The sequence below is a fragment of the Juglans regia genome, chromosome 10 (genome assembly GCF_001411555.2).
Source record: "Juglans regia cultivar Chandler chromosome 10, Walnut 2.0, whole genome shotgun sequence".
Lineage (NCBI taxonomy): Eukaryota > Viridiplantae > Streptophyta > Magnoliopsida > Fagales > Juglandaceae > Juglans > Juglans regia.
This window is the reverse complement of record NC_049910.1, coordinates 18,764,887-18,782,617: the sequence shown is the minus strand read 5'-3', so window position 1 is coordinate 18,782,617 and position 17,731 is coordinate 18,764,887. Positions and strand designations below refer to the sequence as shown.

General features: G+C 36.5%; 1 protein-coding gene and 2 non-coding genes across 8 annotated transcripts; all 3 read right to left on the bottom strand.

Moving 5' to 3' along the window:
- Nucleotides 1-132: 132 nt before the first annotated feature.
- Nucleotides 133-15,553, bottom strand: LOC108987017 (protein MAIN-LIKE 2-like). 6 transcript variants are annotated; one of them, XM_035694567.1, is made up of 9 exons: nucleotides 15,320-15,511; nucleotides 14,944-15,037; nucleotides 5,155-5,486; nucleotides 3,661-3,780; nucleotides 2,896-3,021; nucleotides 2,131-2,775; nucleotides 1,871-2,038; nucleotides 1,387-1,776; nucleotides 133-1,294 (listed from the first exon to the last, which is right to left on the bottom strand). In XM_035694567.1, the coding sequence occupies exons 5-9, from the start codon at nucleotides 3,001-3,003 to the stop codon at nucleotides 281-283; spliced, it is 2,325 nt and encodes a 774-aa protein (XP_035550460.1). In that variant the 5' UTR covers nucleotides 3,004-3,021; nucleotides 3,661-3,780; nucleotides 5,155-5,486; nucleotides 14,944-15,037; nucleotides 15,320-15,511; the 3' UTR covers nucleotides 133-280. The 6 variants fall into 6 exon arrangements, with proteins under 6 accessions (XP_035550460.1, XP_018815399.2, XP_018815398.2 ...); XM_018959854.2 differs by having other exon boundaries at nucleotides 15,324-15,511; XM_018959853.2 differs by lacking the exon at nucleotides 5,155-5,486 and having other exon boundaries at nucleotides 15,320-15,553.
- On the bottom strand, nucleotides 12,303-12,434 carry LOC118349777. Its single transcript, XR_004802692.1, has one exon. It is a non-coding gene; the product is annotated as a small nucleolar RNA snoR74 (small nucleolar RNA).
- LOC118349776 lies at nucleotides 12,714-12,845 on the bottom strand. The gene has a single exon (XR_004802691.1). It is a non-coding gene; the product is annotated as a small nucleolar RNA snoR74 (small nucleolar RNA).
- Nucleotides 15,554-17,731: the final 2,178 nt, after the last annotated feature.

Genomic DNA, 17,731 nt, shown 5'->3' with positions numbered 1-17,731 from the left:
CAAGACTTTTGCTCCTTTGGACAACCTCCATTGATTTTTCTGGTATACTTGGACCGCCTTATGATTTTATCAAATAAAATCTTACTTTACTTATCAGAAAAGAGTAAGAAAAATTGTCATGGAGGCTGCATATCATTATAAAATTTGGAATCTTAGATTGATGAGAAGGCAATAGTGCCCAAGTTACGAGAGTATTAATAAGGAGCACATTATATCATAGACACCTATTGGAGTAATTGAGACAAATACCTCTACAAAATCACATGGTAAGTTCATAATTTTATACTACAACGCTACAAGTACCCTTCTGTGCAATATCATCACAAGTTTCGAGAGATGATGGTGGAATAACATCTAATTCTTCTTTAGCAGTATGTGGATCACTCTCACTACTATCATGCAAAAGCTGTGAATCATTTACCTCATTCGTTGCAACTGGAAGCCCTGGTTCTATAACCTCCTTAGTCGCATCACCAACCTCATTAGTTGCAAAAGAATGCTGTGATTCAATAACCTCATCTGTTGCATCACCTACTTCATTGGTCGCAACAGAATACTGTTCTTCAACAACCTGGTTAGTTATATCAGGTTGTGAATCAACAATCTCTTTAATAGCATCTGAAAGCTGAGAACCATTTACCCCTTTTGATGCATGCTGTGAGTCATCGACCTCCTTGGGTGTTTTGGTAAGCTGTTTGTCATCAACCTTATCAGCTGCATGGTTTATCTCTGCTTTCTCTTCCTTACTAGCTCTATGGCTTAGCTCTGTATTTTCTTCCTCACAGACTGCATGTCCCATCTCTGCATTTTCTTCCTTGCCAGCTGTATGACCTACCTCTAAATGTTGAACCTCAGTATCTGCATTGCAAAGCTGTGCATTCTCACCCTCATCTGCAGCATGAATTATCTGCAAAGGCATCTCTTCGCTATGTATAGGACATATCTGCAAAGGATCCACCTCTCTACCGGCATGGTGAAATTGTAGTTGATCACCCACAATGCCAGCACCACCAAATTGAGATTGATCATCATCGCTAGCTTCATTGTACTGCACTTGATCGTCCTTCCGGAACCGTTTTCCACTAGCCTTCCTTCTCACCCTCTCCTTTCCTCTTACCCTTTTCCCAAGTTCAGTTTCCGGGCTTACTGAAACCATGGCTGGACCTCCAACTTGGTCCCTAAGACACTCATGTGCAATATACCTAATCCTCGAAATTGATTCAATTTGTTGGGGATCCAAACCTTTTGTCGAGAATGTATCTGCTATGTGTGCAATATCCCTCAAACCAGCATTCTGCAAAAATGTTTCCAAACAATAATTTAAAAATACAAAATTTATTTACAATTGCTACCAAACATAAAGTAAACAAGGCAGCAGAGACTTACTGTTCTTTGGAACTCGGATGAAAGAGAAATAGGCCTCCCTACAAATTTACGAGTAATTCTCAGATACCACTGCATGTACATGCTCTCGTCTGCAACATCATCACCTTCCACAATATGGAGTCTTCGGTCCAACCATTCGTTAAGCTCTGATTCCATTTTCCCTGACAAGTCAACCCCACCATCAACACCACGACTCTTTCTCTCCCATCGCTGCACATCCTCTGGGATTGATTGAAGCATGCCATATTGCCTTAGACATCGATTTGGGAGATGTCTTTCTGCCTTGTCAAAGCATATCAACATTGTCTTGGACCTCCCAAGAATTAGAGTACTTTTAATATCTTCAGGAATTACCATACTATCCATATTTCTGTAAGGAAGCCACTCCACCTACACACCAACCATTCCAATTGCATGACATTTCTTTGATTTGCAATAAGAGCATAAAACTGAAAAACATGTGTGAAAAGTAAAAGAAACTTACATCACAAGGTTTTAAGGAATCCAAGGCCTTACGGTAAAATACTACATCACGGTTTGCGGTTGGGCCAGTCTGTTTTCCTTTCCACCTAAGTACAAATGGAAAGCAATCATGCATCGGATCGTGATTGAGCTTTGGTCGCCCAACATTCAAGTGGAAGTAGCTCCAACACTGCACATTAAGAAAAGGTAGAATATTGGCAAAAAGTTGAAAGACACCAATGAAGAAGGTTCAAAAGAATAAAGAATATGCACATGAATAACCTGTAGTAGTGTCAAACAGCCACTGATAGTACTTTGAGATCTAAGAGAGGCATTCCCAAGGGCCCTGTACAGGAATCCCAATGCTGCTGCTCCCCACGCATAATTTCCACAGTGATCAAAATTCTCAAACAATTGAAGATACATGACAGGGACTTTATTCCCAGTGGTGGTGGAAAATATTGTGCTGCCTACAAGATATAGAAGGTAAGCACGTGTATGCTGTTCAATCACTTCAATTGGCGCATCTTCAGGACATCGAGAAAAGAACTCTTTCAACCAACTTAGTTTCACCATTCCACCACTCGTGTAAATGGACTCTGGAGCTCTCCCAAGGTACTTCTCACAAACTGAGCTGCATGTGGTATATGTTATGCCTATTACAGGTTCTCCATCAATTGCAAGGCCAAGCAAAAGCGCAACATCTTTAAGGGTTACGGTCATTTCTCCGACATTCAAGTGAAAGGTATTGGTTTCTCTCCTCCACCTCTCAACTAGTGCAGAGATAAGTGGGTTGTCTAGACTAACTGCTGGAATCAATCTCAAGTAGCCAAATCCAGCCTTCTCTACCAACTCGATCTGTTTTACTGTAAGTGTCCACTGATCAAGTTTTGAAGTGTGTTCGTGACACCGAAGTGCACCACGCTCCTGTTGATGCAATAATGAAGCATCATTACACACAAGTATTACTGCTGAAAATATTTCTCTGACGAAAACACAGGTAAGATAAAAGTAGTTCATTGAGGCATATGTGATGGTAATATGTACCTGCCCTTCCCAAACTGCTGATGAAACATGTTTCTCCTGATCATAGAGTACTGAACTATCAATTGGTCCAGCACTGGCCGCATAGGGGTCCATCACTGCCAGTTCCATCAGTACCAGAGACAGAAACTGTTGATAAGAGAGGCAAAAATGGAAACATTGGATTCACGAATTAAATCAAGTGCAACATCCTGAAACTCATTTCAATGTATGTTATCTGAAAATGCAATGATAAAAATTACAATGCATATAACTGGGCACCTGTTTTAAAGGCAGACCTTAACGCTTCAAAACAGAAAAATAATTACCAGGGACAGAAAATGGAAAAAAAAAAAAAAATCTTCCTTACTTTTCCCGTATATATTGCAAGACCCAAGCAAAAGGTCATATTTTTCTAAATTTTAAATTGCAAAATTTTCCACCAAATGCTATCTTGAAAATGTTTATAGTTTATCAACTGGAAAATGAAGGAAAGAGTTTCTAATTGTAACACCCAGTACCCGGAGGGTTAGGGAGTTAATTCCTGCCTCTTAAAATTACAATACATCATCCATACTGTACTCTAAAGACAATGAATATTTCTTTATAATAAGTAAAAACTCATTTATTTAAAAAAAAAAAAAAAACTTTCCTTCATAACTACGCTTCAAGTCTAATCTTAATCAATAAACGAAACTCCACAAGTCTCAAATAATGCACTATTAACTCATAATACTAACATGGAGAAGAATTAAATAATTCACTAATTAATCCAATGGTCTCTTGTACCCTTTTGCACTTATTCAAAATTGGTAACCACTTGTGCACCTCAAGCACTTATTCCTCTACGCTCAACTAGTCCCACACATACTTCATATTCCTGGTCTTCAACTGGCACCTCAAAGGCATCTGAAAAGTATTAGAGATAAGGAGTGAGTTTATCAACAACTCAGTAAGCAGCGATCCTATACTAGTGTATAAACATGAGCCATTTATAAAATGCATAAGACCGACAATTATCAAAATGGTTGAAATATTACCAGAAACATATCATTTCAGTGATCATTATATGCATATATAATACTATGAGACCTTCAGGGCAAGGATACTGAACAAAATCATAGCTAGAACATAAGCAATGTTTACTCCCATGGTAGGGTTGTGCATTTTGCGAATAACCAAGCAGAACATAAATTACTAAGTGAGCAAAGAGATTGCACTCATAAATCAGAGGCAACAATTTTTACACCCGTGGCAAGGTCAGACATCAGTGGCCACCATTTTACACCCGTGGCGAGGTCAGACATCGGAGCTCACCATTTACACTCGTGGCAAGGTCAGACATCAGATAAAATAAAATGCAATGCAATAATAGGAATAGTATCTGATCAAATAATATCATATAATCGGACAAGTATTTTAGAATTTCATATTCACAGTTTATGCTGGAGAAAATCATCGTGCAAAGATCTACTCATGTCTACTACACCAGCCATGATAAAATGTCAAATTTTAAAGTTCAGAAGTTGAGACTAGTGCGGAAAATCACCGAGGCCATTTTTATAACAAAACATGTAGGGTTTTTACAAAGTTAACCTCAGTCAATTTATAGCAAAATCTAGCATAAACACCACGTACCTAGCTTTTGCAAAGTACTATCTAAGACTAGAACTCGAGCCGCAACGGAAACGCAACCTAATCCAAAAAGGTATTGCTAACATATTAATAACTTGTCCTTGTACAAAACCAACCAACAGACAACATTGTAAAACTCGAAACTAAAAGTCCAAGTGCGCTCGTAAACAACCCATAACAAATTAGTCCATCTTGATGCTTTGGATTTATAAAAGCCCAAGTACACTTCTACACTACACAAATAGATTAATCCAACCTCCTTGGGTTCCCTTAACCCTTCATCGCACCCACGTCAAATGAACATTCCAAACTTTAAAGTCAAACAAACTTACCTCCGACATGCCAATCATGCAACCAGCCCACACTTCCTCCCAATATGTCTATCAAACAGCCCCCCCCCCCCACTCCAAATCAAAATAGTTGCACATGGTGCCTCGGGTTTATAATGACCCAAGCTAAAAGCCCAAAACTTCGCCTCTATTCCATCCAACCTCTTTAACATTCGTTTAACTCCGTTACAAATTCAGTATTACAAACACGCTCACCAATCCTTGCATATTTAGAACACCCATCTTCCCATACGCACAAATCGCACAATTCACAGAAATTAAAGAGTGATTACAAGGCTAATGTTCGAGGTTACCGTACACGAACTCATTGCAGTAAATCTGTTGAATCTGAGACTGAGGTGGTGCTGCCTAGGAGCGTTCGGGTTGCTCTTGGTGGTGTGTCAGTGTTGATTGGCTCGAGATGCGAGAGCGGCAACACCCACGGTGGAGAGGAATAGAAACAAAGTGAGCATCCTAGTGGCGTCTGGCATTCTGCTGCTCACCGAGAGGGTCCGGCGTGGGTGGTGGCCAAAGGATGGAATGAACGGAGATTGGAGAGGGAGAGGCTTTGGGCAGCGTTCGAAGGTGACACCCACGTGCATGTGATCGAGGTGGTTGTTGCTCACAGACAAGGGGCGGGCTTGTGGGTGTCTGCGCAGGAAAAGGGGGGGGGGGGGGGGGAAATTAGGGTATGGGCTGGGGAAAGAGAAGTGGAAAGGGGAAAAAAATAATTCTGATCAAAACAGTGTGTTTTGCACTGCTTGTTTTTTTCTTTTTTGGGTTTCACACTAATTGTCTTCCTTAAAGCTTCACAATCATTATAAGCTATCTCAATACTCTTCTTCTACACTTAAAAAAATGGTTTATTATTATTTAGCTTACAAATGGTGACTACACTTAAAAGTTAGATCCAGGGAGGGGTAGCTTAGCTATGATCCATTGTTTCACCATTTGAAAACTTCAACCCGTGCATGTGATGAAATATCAGTTCATAGCATGACTACTTTGCTAGCCTTTAATTGAGCAACCATTGTTTCGAGCATAATGCTTTGTAGATTTATCGTATACTTATTTCAATTTAAGAAGACATTTCAAGCTTCATTCACTGCACAACTTGAGGAGAGCTCATTTTACTGTTTTAGAATCTAAGCACCTTTTAATTGTTTCGAGAGATAATTACTTAAATATAGTATCGTTTGGAAAGAGACATTGCTTGTGAAAATCTTTCTGTCAAATTTCCTATGACCAGAATATAGAAATATAAACAACCTTGGGAAAATCTTCTTCTTCTTTTTTTATTTTTTTATTTTTGGTAAATAAGAATTTTAGTGATGAAAGAAATAGTGTAATAGCCCGCTAGAAATTCAATGGTGGAATTTCTATAGGCTTTAGGAATCTCATGAAAAATTTCAAAAGTTTTCACGATTCGACCAATCACGTATGTTTTAGTCTGTCAGCATAGTCAGTGTAACCACTCATTATGGTGCCAGATGCACGATTTTATTTATTTGATATAATTAGGTGTTAGAATGTCATATGGTCTATGCCTTTAGACTCAGTTGATTATTTATGATTTTATAGTGCAATAATCTAATTTTCAATTTTTGAACAAAAAGTTTGTTCGAAAACGCATTTTGTTTATTTCGAGGCACTTCGGGATTGAGTCTCGATAAACAAATTGCACAGTTAGTTTAGTGTGTATGTTTAGGATTTTTCAGTGTAAAGTTTATTTTTCACTTTCCCGGAATGAATAGTAACCTCAATAGTAGCACTAAGTGTAGTGTTTTCAAAATCACAATGTGAAATGTCCAAATTAAGTTAGAGAATTTTTGTTTGGACACTTAACAAGATCTTAGTCACACTTGACAAATAATATTGGACACTTAGCACCAAGAGGAACCATGAGGTAGATTGTGAAGGAAATCAAGGTATGAGATCATGCCACCTAAGCAAAACCTTATTCTATCCAACCATCCAAGTTGTGCCAAACCAAAGAGGGTTTCAACCCTAGTGAAACCCTAAATGGTTGGAATCCAATTGAAACCCCAAAAGATTGGTTGAAACCGAAATCCTATACAATTTTCCCAAACCCTAATGTTGGCCTCCAAACCCTATTTGATCCAATTTCTAGTATTGTGTTTAAATCACTTCCATATGCTATTGATTATACATTCATGCCTTTACTTCCATGCATGCATCATTAACCTGTGTGGAAGTTCTCTATTAACTTCGTGAGATTTACAATTAGTCCCAACTACCATTCTCCCCGAATGGCAGGAGATGTGTCAGGATTGAGGAGAGGGAATAGAGCCTGGCAGATTGGAGGAGGTTGATTAGGTGGCGCCGACGCGACGTGGAGCTTGTGGTCTCCTTAATTAGATTTTTGGATAGTATTATGGTATTATTGGTTACGCGAGTTGTTTGACGAGCTAGCCCAATAATTATATTTTTGGTGATGTTATTATGGAGCTCGATCTCCCATGCTTTTGAGATTAGAGTCTTCTGAGACCCGTACTGTAATCATGGATGTTTATCATTTCAATATGTATGGATCATGTTTTAAGTATTTGAGATATTATTAGTTTGGTGCATAGTGTTGCTAAAAAAAAAATTATCCGTTGCGAATATTGCATGCTACTAGATGCATGTTAGGAACATTACATCTTTATCTGTCATGAATGGAGACAAGTAACATTGTGTTGCATGTCCCAACGCTTCAGATATCCATCCAATCCCAAGCAGAATCTGAAGCCGTCACAAATAGGCATAGTCCAAGTACATGGGACATACAAGAACAACACCTATATATGATCGTCTAGTGATACAAGAAAGTCATGAATATTCAAGCCATTTTATTACATCTGTCAAAACATCTAGTGATATATTATAGAAAAAAATATTCTAAGCTCGCCTATTGACCACTCATGATCTTCAAAACATCTGTCATTCTTCTCTCAAAGGCACAACTATAGAACAATCGAAACTATTTTCCAAATTGTTGCAATTTGGAATTCCTGTGTAGGCCTCTCCAATTTGCTAAAAATTCAACCACCCTTCATAGCATCACCAAAGCTAACCCCCATTCTAGCAAAGAAATCGTCAACGGTGGCTTAGTGTTTCCTTATATTGTCTAGAGTGAGGATCTTCCCCAATGGGTTAGTGTGTTCCTTATTTAGGTGTGATGATAATTTTGGTATTAAATGGAGGATCTATGGTGTTAAGTTTAAGTCTTTAATATGATGATATGGGTGATTAGAAATTGAAGTAAAGTTACATCCTATTTTTATAGGTAATCGATTACGCACCTGAATCATTAGATCAATGATATGAGGTAAGTAGCATGATCATACCTTTATGTAAATCGTACAGTAAACGAGAACATTCTTTTAGAGTATTACATATGTATGGCCCTTTGTTATGATAAGTCATTATGATAGTGATTTTGAGTGTCATGATAAATCGTAAATGCCATGATTTTATGCATACGATTTATGTTATTTTGCATTTGTACATGCATCACGATATGTTTAGAAGTGCCATAATTTTTATGTGGTTTTCATGCATCATGATAAGTTATGATAAGTCCAGTTATGACAACAAAGTATGCAAGTGTGATCATGAACGAATGTATGCATACGCTATATGACAACAACCATATAGCTATCGAGCAACCATATGGAGTGAAGGAAACTAGCGGTTTGCCGTTGGTGCCTCGTGTGGGAGAAGGTTTAGAATCAAAAGTGCAGTTGGGTACTGTGGCTAGGGATAATCTTGTTCCCCTGGTTTCTCTTCCTTCGTTAAACGATATAGCAGGTTCACCATCAGATTGGGTTGTGAATAAAGTTAACAGGCTTAGCAAATCCTGGGGCTTTCATATGGAGAACATGGAGAATATGAAGACCAATTTAAAGCTCTAGTTACTGCAATTGAAGTGAGTCACGATTGAAACCAAATCACATTTTAAGAAAAGCAGGGAGTTAAAGTGTCAGGTGAGTCACGCTTGAAACCAAATCACATTTTAAGAAAAGCAAAGAGTTAAAAGCGTCTTTCATGGGCAATCAACTACGATGCTAAGGGAGGTAGCTCAAGTCGAGGGAAGACTAAAGGGAGGTGTAACGCCCCAATGGAAGGCCCAAACCACATGGCCTATATTCTAAAAGGACTAGTCAATGATACAATTAGAGCTCCATTGAAACCTTATAAAGAGCAAGAACTTCTCATTCCCAAGCAATGTGGGATCCCATACACCACCTACCATTATCCATATCATGTGGGATATCACAATCTACCCCCCTTAAATTCCCGACGTCCTCGCCGGGCCTGTCCATTGTAGGTGGCACGGCTCAAGTCCCACATTTCTAGTTGGGATAGGCTCTGATACCATTTGTAACGCCCCAATGGAAGGTCCAAACCACATGGCCTATATTCTAAAAGGACTAGTCAATGATACAATTAGAGCTCCATTGAAACCTTATAAAGAGCAAGAACTTCTCATTCCCAAGCAATGTGGGATCTCATACACCACCTACCATTATCCATATCATATGGGGTATCACAGGAGGGCATTGTGAAGACAATCTTGTAGTGGGATGTTTGGGTAGAGGATTAGTTTTAGGGAAAAAAGAGGCTGAGGTTGGGGAGGTGTGTAACGTTCCAATTCAGGCTTGGTGTATTTTGGGTAGGTTTCATGGGCTTTTTGGGTCATTAGGGGCTCTCTTTTATGGGCTAGGTGTTTTCTTGTACGTCCATTGTACTTGGTTACTCCTATTGATATATATATATATATAATATTATTAGTTATAAAAAAAAAGATATGTATTGGCCTATGTTATGGTAAGTATGATGGTGATAAGTATGATGGTACCATAAGGTAAGGGTATATTGCATTGCTAGGATAGACACTGGTAGTGCACCTAGTGGTGTCATCCTCGTATGGATTCCTAACCCATGGCTACGGTTGGAATCAAAATCATCAAGACCGCTAACCCTAACTCACGAGAGATAATAGTGGATATCAGCAAATAAGTAAAGTGTAAGGCAAGTTAAGACACTATGCACAATGGGTATCGGCCAATAAGAAAAGTGAAAGACAAGTTAAGGCATTATGCACAATTCATGTACACGTTTAGTTCTATAAGTATGCATGATTTTCAAAGAAAACTGATGTTTATATTATGTTTGCTATATGATATGTTGCTTATTGACGTCTCTCATCTAGGCAGTTTATGGCAATGTTTGGTTTTATGCTTTCAATTATTAAGTTATTTTGTTAACGACTCTAAACTGATTGTTAAATTTATGAAATCTTTTATACCGAGCATCTAAATAAATTTTTTTTTAAAAGGATAGTCCATTATTTTCCATTTTTGGGCTTGAGCCAATGCTAGCAATGGCAATAATGTTCTGGAGCCCACCACTTTATCAAATCCCCATAAAGGTGTTACAATCATCTCATCTCACTTCTATATCCAAACTTACACTTTTAGAAACCAACTCATCTCATCTTAACTTAAACATCTCACTACTATTCATAGATTTCTCATTTCATCACATCTGTATAACCAAACGAGGCCTGAGTCTTGGCAGCCCAAGTGAGAGTTTATTAGACTAGTCCCAAAAAGATGCCAAGGAAACCGAGTATGTACATACTGAAACAGGGGCAATGCCAAAGTTGCCCTTAAAGCAAGGGAACATGTCAGCCCCAAACCCTTTGGGTGCATAAGTTGGGGAATTTTTAAGTTAAGCCAACTTGGGTTGAGAAATGATATTTGTAGTTATAGAGTATGCAAACATTGCACACTCATTTTGAAAAGAGTAAATATGGGACCCGCATGAAAAAGATAATCTTCTAGTAGTGGACTCCACTCTTTTCAAAAGGAGTACGCGGTGCTTGCACAATCCATGAGTGTATCTAGCATTCCTTTTTTGAGTTTATGTATTTATTGTATTGCAAATTTGTGAACTTTGATAGCAGATTTGAATTGTTTCAGGTTGAAAACTTTCGTTTTCTTGTAGTAACAGTCAATTAAGGAATGTAGAAAGCATGCCTAATGCAACACTTAGAAGTTTCCTAATCTTTCACAGCTGCATTGACTTGACAAAGCCACAGAAAATCACACCCTTTTTTCCTGCCAACACATAGGAATAAATTGAGGACATTTGAGAATTAGAGCTGCAATAATTAGGAAATTCCCCATTAAGAGGCTACTGCGATTTTAGGATGAATTCAGGAAAGATCTTCTTTTTATGGCAGAAGCTGAAGAGAATTTAACAGGCTGTCACAGCTGTGTTGGCCTGGGGAAAAACCCTAAAGAGTCATATCCAAGGAGGCTGCCAACACCCAAAACCAAATACGGAAGTTGCTAACATCACCCAAGGAAGAGGAACAACCTGGAAAGATCTAGGAAAATAGTTGTCCAGCCAATTAGGAAACCAGAATCCTGAAGGTTTGACCAATCCTCTAGGGTGTAAACAATTTCTAGGGACTATCAGACTAGGGGGAACTTCCCTTTAAATTACGCAAGGTGAATTTGCGGAAAACTCCTTACCAAGGGCCTGTGCCATTAAAAAAAATATAGCCTCGGCAGAAGCACTCAAACCATAATAGGGAACTTTCTGCATGCATTAGGCGTAGGAAACTTCCTAAGAGAAGCTTGGAAAGTATGCTGTCAGCCTGAGAAATCCTGGTTTGGGCACCAACTTGGTGCCCAAGTTATCCACTTTCCCAGTTCCTTCAAGTTAGGAAATTACCAGATTACAAACTTCGCAAATAGGCTTTGTAAACCTGCTGACCAGCACCAAAATCAAGCCCAATAGTCACCCAGCTAGTGCCCAAGATCTTACCTTAATTTCCTAACAAGCTGTAGGAAGCTGCCAGAAAAGAAAATCAGTAAAAATGCCAACACCTGTTGCCCCTTTGTAGCTCTAACCTTCACTGAGACTTTCTGCAATAAAATGGGAAACTTACCTTTAATGAAACACGGAAACCACTAGACAAGGCATTAGCTGCCATCCCTTCTCCCTTAGGGTTCTGTTTCCATGAGCCCCAGGAAAACAGTCTTTTACACCCCTGCCCTAAAAGATTTCCAGAAAAAAATCCCTCCCAGCTCTTTACTCAAAGTTCCTTGTTAAAAAAGAAGCCTGCAGCATCATCTCTTCACCATGTCACCAGCCTCTTTGGCCTTTGAAATATTTGATGACTACTGAAATCTAACATAATTCCTTTGTTTCTAATGCCTACATACAGAAAACCAAGGCAAGGTTGTGCAAGAACAACCCAATTTCTTCAGAGAAACTCGAGCGGACAGACTGATGTCACTTGAACTTCCCTTATAGAATACAGCTATACAAACCTATGTAAGGACTTTCCTAGCATTAGATTTTTTTTTTTAATAAGTATAAAACTTTTTTTTTTGATCGGTAAAACATTGAAGTTGATCAGAATTTAATAAGTATAAAAACTGTAAAACACATGGCATCATTTACTGAACCTTCAGTCACTAACAACTAAGGAGGTTCACCCAATAACAATGCAAGTATTTTTCTTGAAATAGTGTCTAATCATATCCTATAGTAGTCTACTGACAAATTGAATTATTTGGAAGCAAGATTTTAAAGTTAGCCATATTTTATGAATGTAGTCCACATGGACTAGGTGCTGTGTTCTCTGTAAAAGCTTCATTAAAAACACAAGCGTTAAAAAAGAGAAATCAGACCTATGTAACACTTGAACTTCCCTTATAGAATACAGCTATACAAACCTATGTAAGGACTTTCCTAGCATTAGATTTTTTTTTTTAATAAGTATAAAAACTTTTTTTTTTTTGATCGGTAAAACATTGAAGTTGATCAGAATTTAATAAGTATAAAAACTGTAAAACACATGGCATCATTTACTGAACCTTCAGTCACTAACAACTAAGGAGGTTCACCCAATAACAATGCAAGTATTTTTCTTGAAATAGTGTCTAATCATATCCTATAGTAGTCTACTGACAAATTGAATTATTTGGAAGCAAGATTTTAAAGTTAGCCATATTTTATGAATGTAGTCCACATGGACTAGGTGCTGTGTTCTCTGTAAAAGCTTCATTAAAAACACAAGCGTTAAAAAAGAGAAATCAGACCTGTACATATATACAAAGCATGAATAGAAGGATTCAAATACTAGCAATAGGGGGTAGAAATTGTAGTAAATATTACGAGTGCTTTCCGAGGTTGCAAAGGAGGAGCTTGTATTATATATACACTTGAGCACAAGAGGTAAGTCATATAATCATACCCTTACATGGTGATTTAAAGTCTTTTATTCTTGAAAAATATAAGCAGCATGATCCCCCTTACGTGTGTGATTTATGTTCTGTTTATGCTTGAAAATGCAAGTGGCACAACCATACTTTTATGTGGTGAAGTAATTATATTGTTTTGCTGAGAAAGTGTTGTTTGCCTATGCTATGCATCGCCATCTCCATTGGCCAGCCCCTATTCATGAATCTTGGTAGGATTAAGATAATGTTGCTTGTGGATTCCATTATGTATATTATGCTTACCACGTTGATTGCCTTAAACAGATACCATGCTATGATAATCATGCTTACAAATGTTATTATGGCTAGTGCTATGCCATACATATGAATATGACATGCCATATATCATGAAGTCAATATGCTCACATGCCTCATGTTAAGATAAGATAAGAAGAAAGCCATGCGAACAATGAGTTAAGCTTTAATGAATGGCTGATGATGTTATGAGTGGAAGTGCAAACCACATTGAAAGACACCTAGGTAAAAGTGTGGTCCACCAAAGATATGTTATGAATTAATATTATGATGCGGTCAACGACAATTGTACCAATACACAAGAAAGATTGATGGATGTAAGTGAAAGACAAGATTAAAACGTCATACATAGAACACACTAGATGCATAGACTCATTGAATCGATCATCCATGACCATGAGATATGTTTAGCCAATTTTAGAATTGCCATAGTTATTCCCAGATGTTCTATGAAAACCGCATATACTATGTTACTGTTGAATGATCCACATGCTCTATAAGTGTAAATATGTATAAACGTTTCCAAGGTAAAAGTTTAAGTTTATGTAAACAGCGTGATGTGCTATTTACTAAGTCATCAACTCGCTTTTTGTGTGTTTTATCCATTTAATGTCCTAGTTGATGATGTGGACACTGAGCAGGAGAGCTAGAAGTAGACTATGTCTTACAAGAGCTTGAGACCTTATTAAATAAGTGTTTGACACATTTAAAACGTTTCTGTTACATGTCATCATGTCTTTCTTTCCAGTACAATGAAACACTATGATATTAAGTATTTTATAAACCAATAAAATGTGAAAAATGTTTAGTATGCTAAGTTTACTGTTGAAAAGATATTCATTGCATGTTAAACATATATCTGGAGTGTTTTTAAAGTTGTTACCAACCATTTTCAGCATCTCACATAATCTCTAGAAGTGATTTTCAACAAAAGCTTCAATTTCGAGCTTTTTAAAAAGTAGGTTTTTAGCCTTTTTACATGTTTAATACATTTTCGCATTGGATTACAGTGGATAATAGAGCTTTTGTTTAAGGGGCTTTTGTTTAGAGCATTATTAAAAGGTTCTATTATTGAAAAGTTGTTTCTTATTTGCTTACCACATGTCTGAAGTGCTTTAAAACTATTACTCTCATTTGGTAACAAAATAAAAAAGTGCTTTAAAAGCAGGTAATGACCAAAACAGACAGCTAACAGTTTTAGCTTTTAACTAACTTTTTTAGTTCAAAATGGCTAATAAGATATTTAATTTTTAAATGGTACATTGACCATTACATACCACCCCAATGTCATCTCTCCTTTCCTCTCTCACTGGGATATTAGATTAGCTCTCAAATTTTAAACTCAGCCGAGAACAATTGGTAAAACACAGTTCTTATTAATTTGGGTTCCAAATTATAGGATGTACTGACCTCAAGTCAAATCAGGGGTGAATCAAGCTTAACTGTCTGAAGATTTTGGACAATATTCACCAATTGAGGGGGAAAGAGAGAGAGTGAGCTGAAGGAAAAACTAAAGGAGACAAAAATGAGAAACGAAGAAAGCTTACCGAACAGGGGAGGCAACTCTTCCTGGGTGGTTGGAGCACGAACCGTGTGGATCAGCAACCCAATACTAGCCCGGACAGGACCGATTCATATTATCTGCTTCCATAGCAACAATGAAACAAAGGGATTTATCATCGTTTGTTTGCCTCTAGGCTGATAACCGCCCGATATTGGAGGATTCTAAATCCCCACCCGCCCTACGGACTGATGGGTATCCTCCAATTTCGTCCGCGGCCTCCGAAATAGAACAAAAATTGAAATCAGCCACAAGAATCAGCAAGAAACTTTTCCAAGAATTCAGCGAGTCAACAACAAAATGGAAACACAACCAAAGAAACAACCACCAAAGCAGAGAGAGAGAGAGAGAGAGAGATTTACTAACGCAGAGAAGACGCAGCAGACATCAGTCAATGAAGAACCAGCCGAAGAGGAAGCAGACGAATCAGAACAAGAAGCCGAGGAGAAGTGACAGAGGAAGCAGATTGAGAGACCGAGAGGCAGAGAGAGACTGTTCTTCGATGGAGAGACTTGAAACAGCGAGGGAGAGCCGAAGGGCAAGAAATGCAGAAATATAACTAACCCTAACATTTTAATATCATTTAGGAAAATGATAACATTTTATATTATGTAACTCATTAAAAAATTATTCTATAAACTGAAATCACTATTTTAAAATTTTATTTTAATTATAATTTTATTTTTAAAAAAAAAAATCGTTTGTTTGTTATTTTATTTATTTTATTTTTAATTTTTTTAAAAAATTTGTTTGTTTGTAATTTCTTTATATAATTTAAAACTTTTTGAAAGAGTGCTAGAGGTCAGATTTTTGGCGCAAGAGAGAGCGCATGAGAGTGAGATCGATACGGGCAAAGTAAGGCTTGGTTTAGATTGCTATGATTGGGTAATGAGATGATTTTAGATAGAGGTGTAAATTCAAATCGAAAAACCGGAAAACCGGTCCGGATCGGACCGGTTTTACAGGTTTTGAACCGGTCCGGTCCGGAACCAATTTTTAAAATGTAAAAACTGGCAGGTTCTGGTCCAGTTTCGGTTCCGAAATTTTTTGGATCCGACCGGACCAGTTGATTAAAAAAAATAAAAAATAATATTTTTATATATAAGTTTTATACAAAATATTTTATATATATATTAAATAAATATTTAAGTTTTATATATAATGTATAATTATAAATTTTTATGTGAAATTTTATGTATATTCATATATGAAATAATTTCTTATTATAATTTATAAATTATTACATAAAATGTTAATACTAAATCACTAAAAGTTTATAACTAATACTAATATATAACTTATAATTATATCAATAGTCTAATATTAATACTATTATATAGTCTAATATATTAATAAAAATATAAAACAGTTTTTTTTAAATCAATTTTTTTTTTTTTTATAAAAAAAGTTTTAATGACAAATTGTGAAACTTACATTTTAAAAAAACAAGAAAACCGAACCGGACCGGAAACCGGAAGTACCGGTTTAGGAGGGTAACCGGTGCGTAATCGATTTTAAAAAATACAAAACTGGTATATATTGGTTCGATCCTAGATTTTATCCAAAACGGGACCGGACCGTATCGGTTACACCCCTAATTTTAGACGATCTGTAAATAGTAATAAAAAAATAATAATAAATATATTAAAAATAATAATAAAATATTAAATAGTGGAGTGATCTCATCTACTACCCTAACATAGCGTAAAACAACATCAACTCATCTCATCTAGTTATTATAATTTTTTCAAACTCTCAAACAAAATATAATAAACAATTCAACTTTTTCAAATTCTAAAATAAAAATAATAATAAAAGAATAATATTTTAACAATATTTTTATTTAATGTTCAACTTTTATCTTATCTCATCTCAACTTACTATTCAAACTAGGCCTAAGTATTTTTAACCTCAATCTAAAGCAACGTCATTTTATTTCTAAAAGCAATTTTTTAAATAGAAGTCGAATACCGGGTTGCATGAACAATATTAACATTTCACTTTTATTTAAAAGTTATCATTGAAATTTATTTAAAAACCAATTTTGAAATTTGTTTCTATTAATCTATCTAGTTTCTATAAATTTATTTAAAAAATTATTAATGTGGTAAGTGAGTATTATATTAGGGTCAATCAATATTAGGGGTGGACAACAGGAGCCTGCACCCAGCTACCCCACCCTCGCATGGTGGGAAGAGCAACCTCACCCGCCCATGCAAGGGCGAGGGCGAGGCTGCACCCTGTTAGGACATATATTTACATAAATAAATATATATTTATACATATTTATATAAATATAAATATTTATATAAATAAATTTGATATATTTATATACAATTTGTTAAAGTTGTATTCCCTTCATTGCATTGTCTTGACCTTCTAGACCAATATTTATATAGGAGGTTAAGACAATACAATAGTTTTACTTAGGGGTGTAACCGGTCCGGTCCGGTCCGGTTTTGGACAAAATCTAAGACTGAACCGGTATGTACCTGTTTTGTATTTTTCAAAACCGATTACACACCGGTTATCCTCCTAAACCGGTACTTTCGGTTTTATCGGTTTCCGGTCCGGTCCGGTCCAGTTTTTTGATTTTTTTTAAATGTAAATTTCACAATTTGTCATTAAAAATTTGTTTATAAAAAAAAAATTAGTATTAATTATAAGTATTAGTATTAGTTATAATCTTTTAGTAAAAACTTTTAGTATTAATTATAAGTATAACTATAATCTATAGTCTATATTAGACTATTAGTATTATTTATAAACTTATA